The following is an 18798-nucleotide window of genomic DNA, read 5'->3' on the forward strand; positions in this document are numbered from 1 at the left end:
GATTGTGTGTCATTTTGCTGCTGCACTAAATATAGCTGTTTAGATTAGAGACTTCTATTCTTCTTTTTTTTTGCCTTTTTTTTCTCAGAATCCCAGGCATATTCAGCCATTCAACAATTGTCTTAACTCTATGTATTTTGCTTTTTTTTTTTTAACTAGCGATCTCATTTCTACTGTCTCATGTCAGTAAGCAGTAAAAATAGCTACTCACACACCTTCATATAATTTGCCTGTATTTGGGGCAGCATAATTATGTAATTAGTGTCTCTATAGTATGCCGTATGTGCCCTTAGATGCCCTTACAAAAAGGATATTATTTTGACCTCAGAAGAGTTTATGCTGTTGCTGTGTTTCAAATTAGTAGTAATTTGAAGAAGTTAAGCTCGAATGTAAATGTCTAACTTTACTGAGTGGGATAGGTGATACCTACCTGATCTCCTTACTCTTCTATCAATGATCTTAAAACAGAAAGTGAAGTAATTTCACAAAATAGAACTTAACAAAACCCATTCCTCCTCCCCTATTTGAAGTTGGTGGATTGAAAGATGTTCTAATATTTGCCTGTATTTGGTATATTTTATTCAGAAGTGAGAACATTCAGAGAAATCTGGTGAGGGAAAGCTTTATTTTCCTTTAAGGGGAAAAAAAAAAAAGACCACAACCTCAAACCAACATTTTTCTCTTCAATTTATGTTGGGATTCTAGCACCTGGCTAGCATGGCAGTAGACCTAGCAATGGTGAATCAGAAAGAGGGAGAATTGAAATCTTTTTTCCATTATAGTATTAATAATCCCCTATCAAAATAGCATTTGACACTATTAAGTCTCTTCAATGACAGCATGATTTGGCTTAGAAATAGGGGTAGTAGAAACTGCTGTTCATTTCCATGAGCATCAGAGACAAAAAGATCTTTTTTTCTTAGAAAGAATAAAAGTCAACTTAGAAATTGCAGACATGTAACAAAGTGTGCAGAGCAAATGTAGGAAGAAAAAAAAGCCCCTCATTGCCTTACTTTGCTTGGCAAATTAAGATATTTCTAAAGAGATCCACCTGGAAATAAACCAGGGTGGGCCCCAAGAGATATAATATGCAAAGATGTGTGATATACAATTATATAGACTTCTCATTTGCTAGTTTCATGTTTTCAACTACATTGACTTTTCAGATAATGTTGTCACTGGTGTCACATGTAGAGTTGTTTTGGGGTGAGTTTTTTGTTGCGGTTTTCTTTTAAGTGAATGCAAACAAATAAGCAGTCTATCAGCAGAATGGGTTTTAATTCATTGTTCTGCACATCGTTTCTTCTGAAGCACTTCCATCTCTTTCTAGCCTTTTAGGAGAGAATTGACAGTTATTTTCAATTATGGCAACTCAATCACACTGCAAGAGGCTAATGGATACTAATTTAACCCGTTTCTGTAATAAGCTTCTTTATTTCCTTGCTTATCAAATATTCTAAGAAAAATGTAAATATTATGAACATGTGATTGCAGTTTAAAAATTAGAATGAGAAGAAAATTATTAAATCTTTTTGCAGGAAATAGTCTTTGCGAGATGGTAATGCTTTCGAGCAGGGAGAGATGAGTGTATAATGCATCTTTTTAGCTGTTTCACTAGCATGGCAACAGTTGAACTAAACCATGCTATAGTAGAGCAAAGGCATTTTTGTTAGTGTCATTTAGGAAGAACTGTAGGTGTTTGTGCTTTTTTGCTCCAGAGTGTGCACTTGCACATTTGCCATTCATGTTGGCTAGGAAAGCCAAATGCAGTTGCATGCTAGATCTCTTTAAGAAGCACTGCAAGAGACATTATATGAATATATCAAGAAGGGAAATACATAAAGAGTGTTTAATAGATAACTAACATTTTAGTGGTTTTGTGTGCTTTGTTCTTCATCTTTACAAAAGATGTGTCCAAATAGAGGACTGTGATAGAGAAGTGGATTTAATTATAATTCAGGTGTAATTCTTGAATTAGAGTTTGGAACCCACAGAAGTCTCTTTCTTTGCCTCAATGCTAATGAGGGTGGAGGCGTTCACATCTTCACCTGTAACATTCCCTGTTTGCCTGACGTTTTCTCACTACCTGTGATCACTAACTTCATTGGCCATTTGTCTGTGGCCATTTAAGATTCACAAATAAGACTTTTTTGAATAAATTCCTTGCAGAGTTCATTGAATGTGAATTCTCTAAGTGTGCTGAGCACAAAACAGGCATTCCACCGCTCCCCTCCACTCATGCAGCATTGGAGCCACTCATTTTGCAGATTACATTTTAGCCTAGTGATCAGAGATTATCTGTCTGGGGCGTAAGCACCCCGGAGGTAGTTTCCTCTACTGAACGTGTTCATTTGAACAACAAAGCCATGGGGAAGACTGGGGCAGGATTAAGACACAGTGCTAGGCCTAGGCTGAGTATTACGTAGTCCCAGTATGGAATTTGTATATCCAAGAATACAAGATTCGTGGATCAAGAGAGAGACCATTTTTACAGCTCTTTGCTGAGGCTGCTCGTTATTTGCAGGCACAACTTTAACAACATGATGGGGTGTGCCTCCTTCCTCCACCACATCTTTCCGAATAGCTCAGCAACTCCATCACACCTTAATAGTTGGTGTTAGGTACTTTTTGAGAACATGGAAAATACTGGGAATGAAACAACTTAATATTCCCTCTTCATCTAGGCCTGTTTTGTAGTGTGGACATAAACAAAGAATGCTTTAAATGTAATAAAAATGTTCTCAGTTAAACCCCAGCAAAATTTAAAAAAAAAAAAAAAAAAAAAAAAAAAGAGATTGATTAGTAGTAGACCCAAGTCAAATCCATCAAATCCTTATTCTGATTTCAGTGGAGCTGTTATAACAAGTGTTTTCAAGGTTGAACCCCTACATTAGGTAAAGTACTTATAAACTATTCTTAACAACTACATGACATAGCTTTGCTTTTGTTATTGTTGTAATCTGTTTATCTGAACCTGATTATCTGTTCAGTTCCCATGGCTGCATCCAAATGATGGGAAACAGAACTTATTTCATCAGATGTTTTCAAAGTCTTTAAAGGAGAGGAACCTTAAATAACATTTGTTTGTTTAGCAGAAGCTGTTTATGTTCCATGTCAATATCACTTAAAACCAGTATAGGATTTTTAATATTACTGTCTTCATCTTCAAGTATAATGTTTTCTGCACTACTGTGGCTCTTTCATTTGTTAGGACCAAAAGAAGGTAAATGTTATGTAAAACAGTGGATTAAACAAATAATGGAAATGCATGTCTCTTGAAGCATGTACCCTCAGTGAAGAAAAAGCAGCAGTTCAAGTATCCTGATCACAGAAAATCCTAATGTTTGTTTTTAAGTCAAAATCGGATATAAAAAGATTTTGGTCAGTTAAAACCAAATTCTCATATCTTGATTCACATAAAGCAATAGCCGACTTTTTGGAAATCTACCTATTGATTTTTTTAATTTTTTTTTTAAGTAACAATGCTTGCTGAGAAATAACTGTAGAGAGTTTTACCTAAAAGATACCCAAATCCAATCCATAGTCCCATCTTGCATGTTACATACTGCTGATAGTGCCTTTAACATGATTACTTTTTGCATATTAGTCTGGCTAAGCTGATACTACTAGGGAGAGATTACTGAAGTCAGAAGACATAATTTTTCCTTTGGCTATTGAGACATGGGGGGGGGGGCATGTATTTGCAAAACTCATTCACAGTCTGTATGTTTTCTTCCATTTAAGCAAGGAAAATGAATGCTTGAATCAGGTTCAAAATTTTGCTGTTTACTTCACACACAGCTCCAGTTTTTCACAACATCATTTTGTTCTAAGGAAAACTGCACTTGGTTCAGAGTGTAGCACACACAAATACATAGGATAGTGTTTGTGCTTATATTGGAGGAACCTATTTCACTTGACTTGGAAGAAAACAAGACAAAATTTAAAATTTAGGAATTACCTATAGCTTCTTTCTGAAAATGAATTAAAAAAAAAATAATTTATGTACCAGTGAGAATTTTTTTCAAGAATCACAAATCAGTTATGAAGACTCGAGGTGGATATGATTCTCCTTCTCCAGGTAGTTAGGATGTAAGCCACAAAGCCAAATCCAACTCCGATTTTATTGGATCAGAGACACATTCTTCTGTAACTTTAAGTAATCATCGTTTGTTCAGTGGGGGTTTTTATTGTTCACAATAACCCCAGTTATTGTGGGCTCAAATTCTGTTATTTTATCATTTATATCTTAGTCTTGGTAAAGTTCATAGAGACTGACTGCAATAATTTTCCTTGCTCTACCATCAATAGTGAGTTCATCTTTTGGCACCTAAAAGGTAGTACACTGGTACATCGATAAGGGGTATTTTCTGGCAGCTGAATGGAGTAACTTTCTATGTTCTCAGGTGCTAGTTCCTGGAGAATACTCAAGATTTCCCAATGTTTTATTTATCTCTGTGTCAACAAAATCTACCTCTAGACAGAGGTATTTTCTGGCTCACATCCAACCTGTTCGGTTTGAAAATTTACCCTGAAGTGTGTAAGGTATTTTATTTTGCTGGATGTGCTTATATGGCTAAAAATCTCAGTTTGATAATTCTGTGCAGCTCAAAGCTCATCTGTATATTTTGAAGTGCTTGAAATTCTCAGTTTTAGCACACTTAAAGAAGTTGTACGGGCTGTGAGCTGGCAGTGGTTACACATACCCAAGGGTTCCCATACTCTGTTCTGAACACAAGCTGGCTGTTGTCATTCTTCTATAAGAAACACTGCTCCCCGCTGTGTATTTGTAGAGCTCTCATTCTCTTTAGAGGTTCTGCATGCCAGAAAGTACTTTTTCCATCCTAGCTGACTTACTGAAAAGTAAGAACTAATATAAAGGAGGAGCCTTATGTTTCTTTACTAACCAATAATGTCCTAATGACAAAATAGGTATGTTATGAGGTTTATTTTAAGAGGGTTCCAAAGACTATCTATAATTCCATTAATACTTTTTCCCATATTTTTTTATTTGCATGTGTTTGTTTTAAGTATGTTTAAGATTATCTTCCTAGTCTTCATTGAAAGGCCATTTCTTGATTAAAAATAATATCGCATTAGTTTATGCTTCTGTACTTAAGCGAACAATATTGCTGACCAGAAGCAGCCCTATCATTGTTTTCTATGCACTTACAGGCTTCCCTACCTTATGTCTAAGCTTTGAATTATATGCGAACTCAAGCCCAAAGCCAGTCCCTAGTACGAAGCATTGCTTAACAGAACATCTATCCATGCAATTCACTTTAGGCTTAAAATGTCCTTTACCCAGCCACCTTCTACTCACAGTGTCAGAAGTTATCCAGAGTTCAGACTCTTCCTAAGCTTGGTTTTGTCTAGCTAAGCAATCAACAAGATTAAGCAAAAAAAGCACAGGTCATAGGACTGAGCCAGCACGTGCCTGCCTTAAACCTACCGGTAGAAATGTTGTTCTGTCAGCAATTCTGGATTCAAGAAAACAGTAGAAATAAGAACAGAGGCTACATGGTGATATGCTAGTAGCTGAGCTATGCGGGGAGGTGCTGGTTGATGGGGACTAGCAAAAAATCACATTGATCGTGTCTGGGTAGAGGGAGCCAGAAGGGAGAAGGTGGCATAGGAATGGAGGAAGCTGCAGGAGAAGCATCTGAAAAATGGCTTGAGGAAAGAAAGGAAGGGGAGCCTTTGGGTCATAGTGTCAGCTTTGAAACTGTAAGCAAAAAAAATCATGTCCTGATGTTAAATTTCTATTGTGTTTAGCAAAACAAGATTTTGGGGGCGAGGGGTTATTTGGCAAACACAGCCATATCAAAGAGCTAGTCAATTCTATCATTATTTTTCCCTTCTAACTGAATCGTACCCAGTTATTATACAATTGTTCCTTCTTACCACCAACCAAAAAAATCCCTGGAAGTTTTAAAATGCAGATTGCTTTTTACTTGTGCAACCTATTTGTTTCCTGGTTACATATATCACAATTAGGCCAATAAAAACAGACCAATCGCTTTTACCTTCTGCTTTGCCAGTGTTGATGCAACACTTGCTCTTACAGGCAATATTTAAGATAAGTGAATCTGCTTCCTATCAGTTATTTTACTTAATACATTTCTAAAATATTCTATCATTACTTTCAAACATTTTTCCTTGCTTTACCTAATCCTATTTTTAGGCCTAACTCAGTGATGGTATGCTTTTAGCATATAGGCTATAAAGCTGCTGGTAGATGTCATTCATACACTATGGAATCTTATAGCAACCACCCCCTCTTGGCTGCTTGCTTGATATTTAACTCTACTGGGATTTTTAAGGATAAAGATAAAACCAATCTTACAACTAGCATCTGTGTTTTCATGCAGTACACCAACCCAACAAAACATTAGGAACAACATGTTCTTCAAAGGACTCTTCCAAGGAAAGGGTCGAGGGGGTAGGATTTGACTGATTAAAAGAACAGAAAAGTTGGTACCAGATGCTCTTTGGTTACCCTCATTTCAGCACTCGGTTAAAATACGGTTGTCATGTCCACATTAAAAAAGATTACTTGTCACATGCTGATTTATAATAGCATACTCTCAAAAAGTACTTTTGAGGTAGTTCTGTAAAAGTATTAACATAGAGGAATGTTTCCAACTTCGATATTGGTAAGCGACAGTTGTATTCTCTTCAGGTACATAAAGTCAGGCCAATTTGCTATGTCTTTATTTATCAGCCTTTTCATTTTCAACTTGTTCTAGCATCAGTTAAAGTTGAGGGGGGAAAAAAACCACCAAAACTCAAACCCAAATCTTTTTTGACCTCCATTCTGTTGGATAAGACACATTAAATCTCAGTTAAGCCCTGAGGGGTAACGATTGTTGCAGGAGCTTGTTTAATTTTAAACAGAATGTTTAATGAAAAAAAGTATCTAACTCTAATTGCTACTTGTTACTTGTTTAGAAGAGTCATTTTCTTTCTCCTTTCTTAACAGGTGGCCATTGATGAGCGCATCAGGCAACTGCATGAAGCTCACAGGGATTTTGGCCCTACTTCCCAGCATTTTCTTACCAGTGAGTAATTGCCCATTTTTCTCGCTCAGCTTGCATACACAGTTAATTGATATTTTTGTAGCCATGCGCTGGTTATTGTTGCTATGAGTTTCTATTTTAGACTGTATTATAATGCTGTTCATTTCTTTTTTCATTACTGGGAGCAGAACACTGTTAAGTAAGTTCATATAGTCCAGGGTAAAAGGAAAATAACTGCCAGTATCAAGTCTGTTTGTCCATACATCTGTCAATGCAAGGCTGGTCTTCATTGTTTGAGGGTTCCCTTTTAGGGCTAGCGAATTAAAATGATATTAAAAATTGTATAAGTTTCTGATGATTGTAACCCAGAAAGGATTAAAAAAAAAAAAAAAAAAAAGGTTTATGTGTTCAAAGAAATATTCAGCTCCAAAAAGGTGCAAAATAAAACCTGCAAGAAAAATACTTTGCAGGATTTGATCACTTAGCAGAGCCATGAGAGGATCAAAACCGTAGCGGGAAAGATGGCAGTTAAGTAAACTTTTTACAACTCTGCATAAAATATAATTGCTAGTAATATTCCCACTCCACCTCTGCACACACTCTTTTATCAAGGATGTTTTGAAGTACACTGAAAGACAACTTGAAACACCTTCAAAGCTCCAAGGCAGTGACTAAAGTGAAGCTTCTTAAAGGCCGTGTCTTTTCTATTGTACTTCAATTAAGGAAAGTAAACAGTAAAACTTTATTTAAGAGATTATATCAGCAGAACAGAACATAGTCACAGGATAATGGTCTCCTATATGCAGAGGGACAACCTATCCAGACATCAGAAATAGATGTTACTATTATTGCATAGCTATGTTCACAGTGGGGTAGAGGACAAACTTCTCTTCAGCTGATACTGCATTGTAATTTGAATTGGTTAACCATTTTTTCCACTGAAAATTTCAATGGGAAACTGAAAATTCTCGGTGGGGTGAACTGCAAATTCAAAACCAGAGTCAATGATGTTGTGCCATATAAGCATAATGCGGGCTCCCAATGATTCAACCCTGCATCTTATTTTATCAAATTATGATCCTGTGAAGAAACAAGCCCTATTTTTGTGATTTCTACTACTTTTTCAAAATCTCTTTTAATTAACTCTTAATCACTGGGACTAATTAGTCAGCTCAATACATATAACTGCAAATCAGACTTGTTAAGATTGAATGTGTGAGAGTTGTTACAGGTATACGACATGACCGCAATATGCAAGCAGATGCCTGTTTTTCTTAAGACACACAGTGTGTTCTTGGTGAAAGAATAAATGTGAAGGGTAAATTAAGCCAGCCTATATTGCGGTCTGGAAGAGACTAGAGTGAGCTGAACTACGTTAGCGCACTGAAGAGCACGTCATCGTTCTCAGTGCCGGCGCTGAGTGTAGCCAGGCAACTTGTGTGACAGCTATGTCCTAGACCCATATTGCCTTATTTCTGATAAACTAGACCAATCTAAAAGTTGCTCAGTGTTATGATAGTCACCTTTTTGAGCCACCCACCAATTAGTGAGATGCTGAGACACAATACACTTTTCTTCTGTGTACTAACCAGAGCCAGCAAGGAGTGGAAATGATTCTGGACACTTCTCACCACTTGAGGATCGCTTTAGGAAAAGGAGCCAGGTGTTGACTTTGGAAATGTCCTTTTTTTCTCAGTGATTTGGCTATGTGTATTTGTTTGTTCTGTCTCTCTTTCTTAGACGTGTATGCAAAAACATGTGCAAATACACATTCTTACCTAACTTTTGCATGCACGTGTGCTTGAAGCACTGAAAATATCTATAGAATCCTTCCCAAGTATAAGTGTTCCGTCACTGAAAACTGCCAGTGTATCTATCTGTCCCATCTTTCATAAGCATCAAATTCCAAAAGCATCAAGTTCCTTGGTGTCATGTACTACCTGAGGAAAATATCATGCTTTTACATGTTTTTTATGTACCGTCTCTGCTGCATCCCTACACTGATAGAAGCACATCTATTGGAGAGGCAGCACTGCAGGGGAGAGAGTGTCCGAGTATTTGCCATCTAGCTCTAGTCTTGTTTCTCTATCTGTACTTTTGGGGATGAACAAGTCAAATATAAGGGTTGCCAAACAGAATTGGGCAGGTCAAATGAAGGTGAATTTAATGGCTTGTAAATGATCTTTCAGTATATGGCAAAGAGAGTCCAAGTTGGACTAGCTGTGGCAACAAGAGTGAAAAGATGAATCATGGTAGTTCTGCTCTTTGGTTTTATTTTAAGATCAGCTCACAGAGCATTTTTATCTAAGGAGCTGAGATACACATAAGATCAATGCAAACTGTAATAAGTAAGGAAAATAAGCAATTTATTGGCTATTTCATACCTAATTTATATGCCAGTAATAATCAGTCCATCCTCTCAAACTCAGCATCAACTTTCCCTCTACCATACACGCTTGCTCACCTTAAGGTGCGAGTGATGATCTTCAGCTCTCAATTGTGTTTATATACTTATATGAAAAATTGTCCTTTTAGATTTGATCTACCTTTAAGTAGTTCTGCAAAAAGGGTGGTACTGTAATCAAGTTCACGTTAAATCAGTAAGTGAATTGTATTTATTTCATCCAGATAGGAAAGAAATGTAAGCTGCTAATGTGCAGTAATGTTTTTTACGTGTTTGTTATTATTCTGTGTACAGAAATTACAGCATCATCTGTCTGTTTCTGCTTGGTTGGAACTGAAGCTGCATAGGGTTGTTGAAAAACTAGCACAAAAGTAATGGGGGAGCGAGGCAGGGACCTCATATTTGTCATGCCCAGTGCAGGCAAGGAATCAAGTGGTTGTCCCTGTTTCTAAGCACTTGCAGCCTGTTCTAAGAGCTATTCTTACTGCTGTTACTGAGAGAGATGGGAAGGAAGGTGTGAGCTAGAGAGATAAGCAGTGAAAAAGGAAAAAAAAAAAAAAAATCAACCACCAAGTCTCCTCCTTTATAGCATTTTTAATTTAGGGACAATTTTTCTCCGTTGTCCTTTCATGCAGTTTAACCTTCTCTTTCCACTCTTCTTCTAAATGACCAGGTGACTGTTTTTCTATATTGTGGCACAGGATAATTCGGACATCTCCTGGTTGCAAGTTAAAAAAGTAGTGACAAAGGAGCTAGTATACACTTGTGTGCCTATAGCAAGGCTTTGGGCTGCCCTCAAGTGTAAAGGACTCTCACCAAAACTGTCCCTTGCTTTTCTGCCAGTACAGGCACTTGCCTCCCTCCAGGCCTCCTATGTTTTTCTGCTGGGCTCTTTCACCTCAGCCCTTGATCTTCTGATCCGTCCTTCGTGCTTCCCCAAACTCATTTCGCTCTGCCAGTCTCCACAGAATCCCAGCTCCTCCTCAGTTTATTCCTTGCCAAGGATGGAGACTCCCAGCATTCACAGCGATAGTTGTTAAGATACAGCTGATAAATGTATTAATGTACAAGATATTATATCGTGAATCCACAGAGTGAGTTTGTTGGTTTTGAAGGTTTTGCTGTTTAATTTGAATGATCTCAATGAGGGTGTAAAAAAAAAAAAAAAAAAAAAATCCCCTTTCTATTAAAGAGACATTGGTAAATATTTAGCAAAGTAATTAAAAAAAATCTGTGATCCTTTCACGGATCGTGGTGCTTAATTTGGAAACTATATACAGTAACTGAAGTGTGAAAAAGAGTACCTGCAAATTTCAAACATAATGCCAGCTCCAGAATTTTCAGTGACTCCTCTGGAATAATTTTACTTTTCCAATTTCTCTATTTTATTTTGTGATGCTGCGTCTTACAAAGAACAGGATTCACTGTCTATTGTTGGAGGACCCATCTGTATTTGTCACAACAGTTAGTACTTTTTTTTTTTTTTGAGATGCAATAAATGAGAGGTAGGATTGATGTCAGATTGTTTTTAATATCATTTGCTGTGCTAGCCAGCCTCCCATCAATCCTATTTTTAATGTGATAGCTCATTCATGTGCATTACTTGTGATTGCTGAAAAATAGAAGGTATTACATCTTTAAAAGCATAAGCAAACCTTGTAATTTACTGTCCAGCTCCAGTATGAGCCATCTGTTCGTATGGACAGCATGTCGATGAAGTGACTGCATGAAAATAGTGCTCCGATATAACTGGCAATTACTTACGAGCGCGACTGGGAGATCCCAGGCGCTGCTTGTGATTCCTAAGCTCAGAGAACATGGACTTTCATCAAGGTGAAGAACCTGGAAATAGGAGGAACGGAAAGAACATTTAGGTTTGCAAGTCGAAAAGGCTGATTTACATCTAGGTAACATCTTGTGACTTGTATTTCCCAGGCTACAAGCTTCTGTTACCTGGATACATCAGACCCAGACTTTTAAATCTGCATACCTAAATATGTGCTAGGAACTATATTTTAACTGGACATACCTAACTAGGCCTTTAAGTTTCAGACTTCCAAGCAGGAACGGGACTGAATTCAACATGAAATGAGGTAGCTGTAGCAGCTTTCATTCAGAAACAGAAAGGTTATGAATGCTGGAGCCAACAGTTTGTATTGCAAGCTAGCAATCGGAGCGCATCTGCTGCATTTTATGTCAGACAATTGTTGCTTAAAAATAAAAAATATGATCGCAGGAGTGGGCTATGCAGCCTAGGTCTCTCCTTCTCAGGATAAGCTCAGAGCTGTTAAGGTTCAGATCTGGGTTTTCTTCTTCCTCTTTCTCTGCCTTCGTGTTTCCCTGCAGTTATTTAGGCCGCTCTCCTGAGAAATTGGAGATGTGGGTCTGAATTCCTTCAAGTTGGGAGAGAAGTCAAGTACTCACATTTCCCACCTTCTGGCTGAGTGCTTATTATTATGCAAAGCGAAGATTAGTGAAGCTCTTTCTTGCCCAGGCAGACATCTTTAAAAGGGCAAGTCCTGCTAATTAAGACATCTGACTCTAAAAATGACAGGGCTCTAGGACCCTTAAGACAGTTTACCCATCCACCTGATAGCTGTTAGCGCTGGAATATAATCTACACCTTTCCCTCTTATTTCTCACTGCATACATTGTATTATATTGTCTTCTAGACATCACTTTTGATGTGCAGACATTGAAGACCATGTCCATTCATCTGTGTCTTTTGGATACATGATTTAATATTTTTAGATATCACATTGAATGTTTTGAATAGAAAATATTCCCAGATACTAATATAAAGATAGAGGGTAAGTGGTCACAAAAGAATAAGCTTAACTCTGAGAACTCTCTGGAAGCAAAGGGATTTTATTATTGCATTTAAATATGGTGATATTAGCTAGAGGAGCCTGATTGTTAGAAAACTTTTTTCTACTTTCGTATAAAATGCAAAATGACTGCATGTGCTTCTGAAAAAGGAAAAAAGAAAACTATTAAAGTACCAACCAAAACAAGTTCACAGGTCTTGCCGTTGTTGTTATCATGGGGAATTTGTAGCAGCGCTGGGCACCAATTCAACCTCAAGACCTGTGTGATGGGTAAATCAGGTTTAAAGTTAGGGGAAATTGTCTTCACTCCATTTCTTCTTGTTTAGAGTATCGTGACCATAGCTAAAACTTCTGGAAGAGCTAGCCTTTGCCTGACTGCTAAAGGGTTTTAAGAGCAATATCACAGTGGCATATTTTGAGAGAATCTTTTTATTCTTACTTTTGGAATAAAACGAGTGGAATAATTTTTACAGTGAAAGTATGTCATCAGGTCATATGATCACCAGTCATCCTCTTGTGGGCTTTAATTTTTTCATTATATTTTCTGAGGAAAACCACAGAGAATCTCTCCATAAAACTTAATATATTTGATTCACAATTAAATAGAATTTATGGAAACCCAGCTTTATACCTATGTTTTCCTCTTTCCTGCACTTCTGTGCTAAGTGACCCTTTCCGCTATGATACATCGGGATACAAATTTCTGAACAAAATGATGAAGTCAGTTTTTGGATGATGATGTTCTCCCCCTCTCTTCACCTGGAAGCAGACAATTTTTCCTTGTAATTAATATCTTGTGTTTATGAAAAAAGGCTTCCAATAAAAAATATCTTAGAATGGTACTTAAAAATAATTCATGCTAAATCCCTCTCTTGTGTTCTTGGTTTTCATTTGTCATCAATTCAAAAATGCTGTATAGTATTTATTTTAAAGCAGGGGTTTGGGGGGGGGGAAGTAGTCAGGAAAATTGCTGTTGTCCTTTTTTGGGTTTTTTTGGTTTTGTTTTTTTTTATAGCAGCCTATCCTTGGTTGGTAGATAATCCTATATTCTGCAATGCTAAATAACTTGCAAGTAATCAAATATTATTTTTTTTACTCTTAACGAGTATAAGACTCAAAAGATAGGGTATTGCTTATTATACTTTTGTCCACTGTCTGAATTGGTATGTTGCCAAGACAGAATCTTCCCCCCAGTATTTTATAATCTCTTTGGAGTAACATTGGATCTGGGAAGCCTAAACAAAAACTACTTCATTTTTCATGTTGTCCCGAGATGTACGCTGTGTTTAGTTTACGACATTCCTTTTCCTCAAACTCCAGGGCTGTTGTACAGTAGGCATATTCTAGATACATATATTAGAATTTTTCTGTTATGTTTTGCTGTGTGAGACATGGAATATTTAGCAAAGACTTATTTTTCTCTTTATCTAATTCCATTTGCAGAAAGATCACCACCGATTTGATTAGGTCATTCTAGGACCTCATTTGATGAGCCAGTTTTAGAGACTTTATTTTTAAGAGCATAAGAGTGCAACACAAGTTAGCAACGTGAAGTACCTGTAACTTGGGATATGTGGATCAATACAGATTATATCACTTTGCTGTATTATTAAACAGGTAGATGCTTGTATTTTTGCCATCTTGCAGTAGCGTGACATTTAGGAAAATGAGCATTAGATGGATTTTGTATTTTGTGTTACAAGTGGCATTTGGAAACTTCTGGAAACAGCGTTCATGATTAAAGGCATGCATTATTTAGGTCATATGATATAATGTTGACCCTAGGCTGCAGGTGAGAAATCTTAAATTGGCCGTAAAGATTCCAGCAGGAAACGCAGGGTGGCAAGTCCTCCTTTTTTATAACTCTTGTAAAATGACCGTTGCTGTAATTGGCCCTGATCACGTGCTGAACTTTTTCATGACTAATATAATCCCTTCTTCAAACTAGTTAGAAGTGTTCTGAAAATGTATATGCAGTAAATGCCTGCACGTGTGCTACAGCGACAGATGGTACTGCTAGCGTTGCAGGGAAGTAGTGAGTGTTTGCTTGGGTTTAAGAACAGCAGAATCCAAGCCGAGAAGAAGCTCTCTCCATCTCTGAAATGCACGTGTGCAGCACCACGAGCTGGGGCTTGGAGCAGAATAGACCCCGTGCTGTGTAGTCCTTATGAAAGACAGGTTTTGATTGATGCTTCTGCCTTGTAACTTCTAAATTGTGGAGCTGATATATTCTGACATCAGTTTCTCAACTACACGGTGCAACATTGGACCTCAGTGCTACACAGCGCGATCTGATTGTTCTTCACTCTCACCTCGTACAATAATAAATGCACATAATTCAGAAATCAATTCACTATAAATTGAGGGGGGAAGGGGAGAATCATATTTTACAGATGTATTCTGACATTTGTTGCAAAGGATCTCAAAGAACTCATAGGTTATGCAAACACTTCTATTGTGTCACTGTTGCGCAGGCATATGTATTGGAGATGGCATCCTGCCAGCGTATATCATGAGCTGATTATGGAGGGGAAACATTGCTTTAGCATATTCTCTCAGAAGAGAAGCATAAGCTCTTTATAATAGTCTGTGGAGAGCAGTAGTTTCTCATTTATGATGGTCTCATTTGAAAATAATTGGAATAGTACTCAAGGCATGTTCTTTGAAAGGTTAAGGTACCTTACACAGGTGTGAACTTCTGATTCTTGGGGAATCGGAGTCTTTCCAGACGCAAAGATTGACTCATCATTTTGTCCTCCCTGCCTGCCTTTATCTGAAGTCACCAACACCATACCTTGCTGCAGTGAAAGTAATTGGTATGAAAACAAACTTTATGTGAATAAATAAACAAACTCCTAGCTCTATGTTTGCATAAAGATATTAATGATGATAATGCTAGGTAGAGCAATGTAAGTCACGCAGGTAGAGTTCCTAGGCTGAATCAGTGAATTATTAGCATTATTAAAATGTGGACCTAATTAAGCACCTTGCTGAGTTACAGCTACTGCAGCCACCAAGCAGGTAGTGCACTGTCTTGATGGTGAACACAAAAATGAGCTCAGCTTTAACTATCATGATGCTGAAATGTATATGTAATAAATATAATAAGTTTCTAAAAAAAAAAAAATTGAGACGATATACGTAATGGTGCATGGGCACTAGGCAGCGTTAATTTGCGGTTTCTGTTCTAAACCTGTTTCCCAATACTTTAACCCCTAGTGACAAATAAGAGTCAAAAGATTTTCTTTGTATTTAGAACTGAAAATGTATGCTCATGCCATGATATAGTGACTAGATGTGTGTGCTGACTGTGTAAATAAGGACCGCTGAGAGTAACTTTTAAATGTGGACGTACTAAATTTACTCTTTGAACAGCTGGAGGAGAAATAGTTTACTATTAGTAAACATACATGTGTTTTTCATTATGTTTGTAGTGCTAAAGTGAAATATTTATCAGATTATTTTTTTGTAATATCAACATAGATAAAATTACACTATCGTCCTATTTAATATTTCATTCACATCCCTGCATAGGTTAAAATACTGCTGAAGTTCAGAGAGCCAGCATGCTGCCGTTTCATTATACATTCTGCAAACAAATAAGGATGTAGGCTTACCGTCAAGAACCACGTTCACTCAAGTTGAATAGGCAAAGCAAGTCTCGGATGTTAGTACACCAACAGAAAGAAATGAAAATCCCAAATTAGGTAACCATTAAAATGTATATCAATGCAAATAAAGCATAGAGAAATTTAAATTCACTCTTAAAATGCCCCATATTTTGTTGCAGTATTTAATTTCAGCCAACAGCATTGCAGGTAGCTGGGTGTATGATAATGAGTTCTTACGCTGTGCAAGGTAGAACAATAAAACACTTTTGAATTACGCTTAGCAAACAGGAAAACGTCTGCTTCTTGAGTGCTGTAGCACACAAGGATACTAGAGTGTCATATAAAAAAAAGTCTTTGCTAGCAAGAGTTTTAGATGGACTACTAAAATGGTCTTAACCAGGAATTAAATATATATGTCCATTACCTGCACTAGCTTTGTAATGCGCAGTAAATTTGCACTGGTAGCCAGAGATAAGAAACAGCTGTTCTCAGCTTCTGGGCTTCTGCCAAAAATGAAATGATTATTCTCTTAGCATAGCTGTAAAAAGTACCATGTATTTTGTCAACTCAAATTTATGCAAGGCTAGAATCATCCAGGAAACCAAAAGTGTATTATAGACAGCTTCACAGCAATCTCTTGAAGGAACACTAAATCTAATTATGCAGAACATCACAGAATTGTTTGTTATTCCTAAAGCACTTAGTTCTCATGAAAGCAAAGTATTTGTTCCTCTTCTTCTAATGTATCAAGAACACTATCGTCTGTAAGATTCTGCGATAATAAGTTATGACTGTAAAGCTCTTACCCAGATTAATTCAAAAGCAACAGAAGAAATATACCTTCCAAAAAATACACAGCAATCTATTCTGTCCTTTAGGTATTGAATTAAAACCAAATCTTAAAGTGGAAAACTGTAGCTTGGTGGCGTTCCCATTGGGAATATTAATGATTGTTTGGGAGAGAAATACTAAGAAAAGTCAATTTTTAGTTAATACTGAAGGGTATTTTATTTTCAAAAATTATAACTTAGTATAATCCTATTTGAATTAGTCCTCAGATAATTCCCATGGGTAAGAGACCTTATCATTATCACTGAGTAGGAATTTTAAAACGATTTGAGGGACCACATATTAACACACAGGTTAGTATTACTGAATAAAAACATACAAAGAAACTGCCAAGTAATTGACAGTGTAAAATGAAATTGTAATCTATGTCTAACTCCTTGGCTTCAGTTTCCGACCCCCTTCCAGAGGATAGAGAATATTGGATCAGTCATCAAAATTACATTTACAGCAGTTTATGTTCTCGCCAGTAGAAAGAATAATTAAGCATCATGGTTAAGAGTTTTCTATGAACCTAAAAATAGGGTTAAAAGTAGGACACGTTCCCTTATTTTAAGGTAGTTAAACATCAAAACAGTACATGATATTCTATTTTTAATACTTCTTGCATTCCTATAAATTATGTAACAGATTGTATCTTTACATCATTTGAGGCTGGAGCAGTACAGAGAAACTGAGAAGCTGCGTGCATCTTACAGCTGCAGCTCGCGCTACCGAAAAAAGCAGTTTAATGAACGGCAGCCTTAGCCTTCAGCTACGCGGTCTGTGAACATCAAAAAAAACGGCAGTCCCTGTCCCAAGAAAGAGTATTTGATCATATTTAACTTCTGTGTACGTTTGAGTATTTGTATTTGAAAACGCACACAGTTCTGTGCTCTTGTGCGTGTGGGTTGTGCTACAGGCTTCAGTGGCAGTGCAGCTATTTTTCCATGAGATCTAACACTGTAATTCAACTTCTGTGCTTCTTGTTACCTGTTTTCACGGTTCAGACCTTTGAAATAAAATTTCACCTTTCTTTAAAGACTGCAAAACTGTGTAAGTAATAGGAAAGCAATACACTCAGCTTAGCTACAGATGGTTAGCTGGGGGTTGAAGACAACACCAGGACCTACAGAGATGCCGTGATAGGCTTTTCGTAAGTCCTCGGCCACCAGCAATCTAAAACAGGATTATCACATTCATATTTCTTCTAAACGTATTCCTTCCTTTCCCTAGCTTCTCAGCATTGTCTGTAATGTGTGTGAAACCCACTGTCCCACTCCCCAGCCCAGTTCCACCCTGTTCCCAATTGCTTTTCCTTCTCCTTTTCAGACCATCTAGAATGGTTCCAGCTTCTTCCACGGCCACGATCTGATTTCTCTTTCCTCTGTGCTGTCCCTAGCCTCCTTCCAGCCCTTCTTCACAACTCATGTGCATGCGACTCTAACAAAACAGCAAGACTTCCTTATAAAGCCATTTTTATAAGCACGTTTCATCTCTTTCCTCCAACTCTTGTCCGCATTCCAGTCCGTGGGCAAGATAAGTGCAATATATTTCATTCTGCAGACTGACTTCTGGGAATCTGGTTAACAATTCTGGTACAAAATAAACGCAATGTGTATATTGGTCATTTTTATTTGTATGGATTGTGATTTGTTGACTTTGTTAAAGCACCTGCACCTTGGGAGTGGCATTTTTAAAGTATCTATTTGGAACAAGAGAGGGAAAGAACATACTGGGAGCCAAATGATCAAGGAGCTAATTACTAGTTGTCTTGGTAACAATTATTTTCCTTTGTGAACAGCAGGGGTCACTAAAAAGAAGGGTTACACCGGGTGAAGCAAACAGGCTTTGTTTTCCCCCCACTGGATTACTTTTCATATATTTTCTTTTTAATCACTATATTAAAAAAGAAAATTCTTGGTCCTAGTGGTTTTGACAGATAACAAATTCTTTAAAAAATTACCTTTCTGATTATGGCCTAAACTATAAGTTATCTCTGCCTCTAATAAAATATAACTTACAATTTTTTTGCCAACAATGAGTTTTATAAAAAACTTTGTTACAAAATATTTTCATTATATTGTAACTTGATGTTGATATTTAACACT

The 18798-nt window shown here is 37.1% G+C and overlaps 1 protein-coding gene across 27 annotated transcripts in view; it reads left to right on the forward strand.

The window, feature by feature from the left end:
* DMD (dystrophin) overlaps nt 1–18798 on the forward strand; it is a 1198278-nt gene that overhangs the window by 1061100 nt on the left and 118380 nt on the right. For all 27 annotated transcript variants that reach the window (XM_030020819.2, XM_030020811.2, XM_030020812.2 and 24 more), the window contains one exon: nt 6983–7061. In XM_030020819.2, coding sequence (XP_029876679.1) covers nt 6983–7061 — 79 coding nt within the window. The remainder of the gene's footprint in view (nt 1–6982; nt 7062–18798) is intronic.

Source organism: Aquila chrysaetos, chromosome 7, assembly GCF_900496995.4.
Source record: "Aquila chrysaetos chrysaetos chromosome 7, bAquChr1.4, whole genome shotgun sequence".
NCBI classification, from domain to species: domain Eukaryota; kingdom Metazoa; phylum Chordata; class Aves; order Accipitriformes; family Accipitridae; genus Aquila; species Aquila chrysaetos.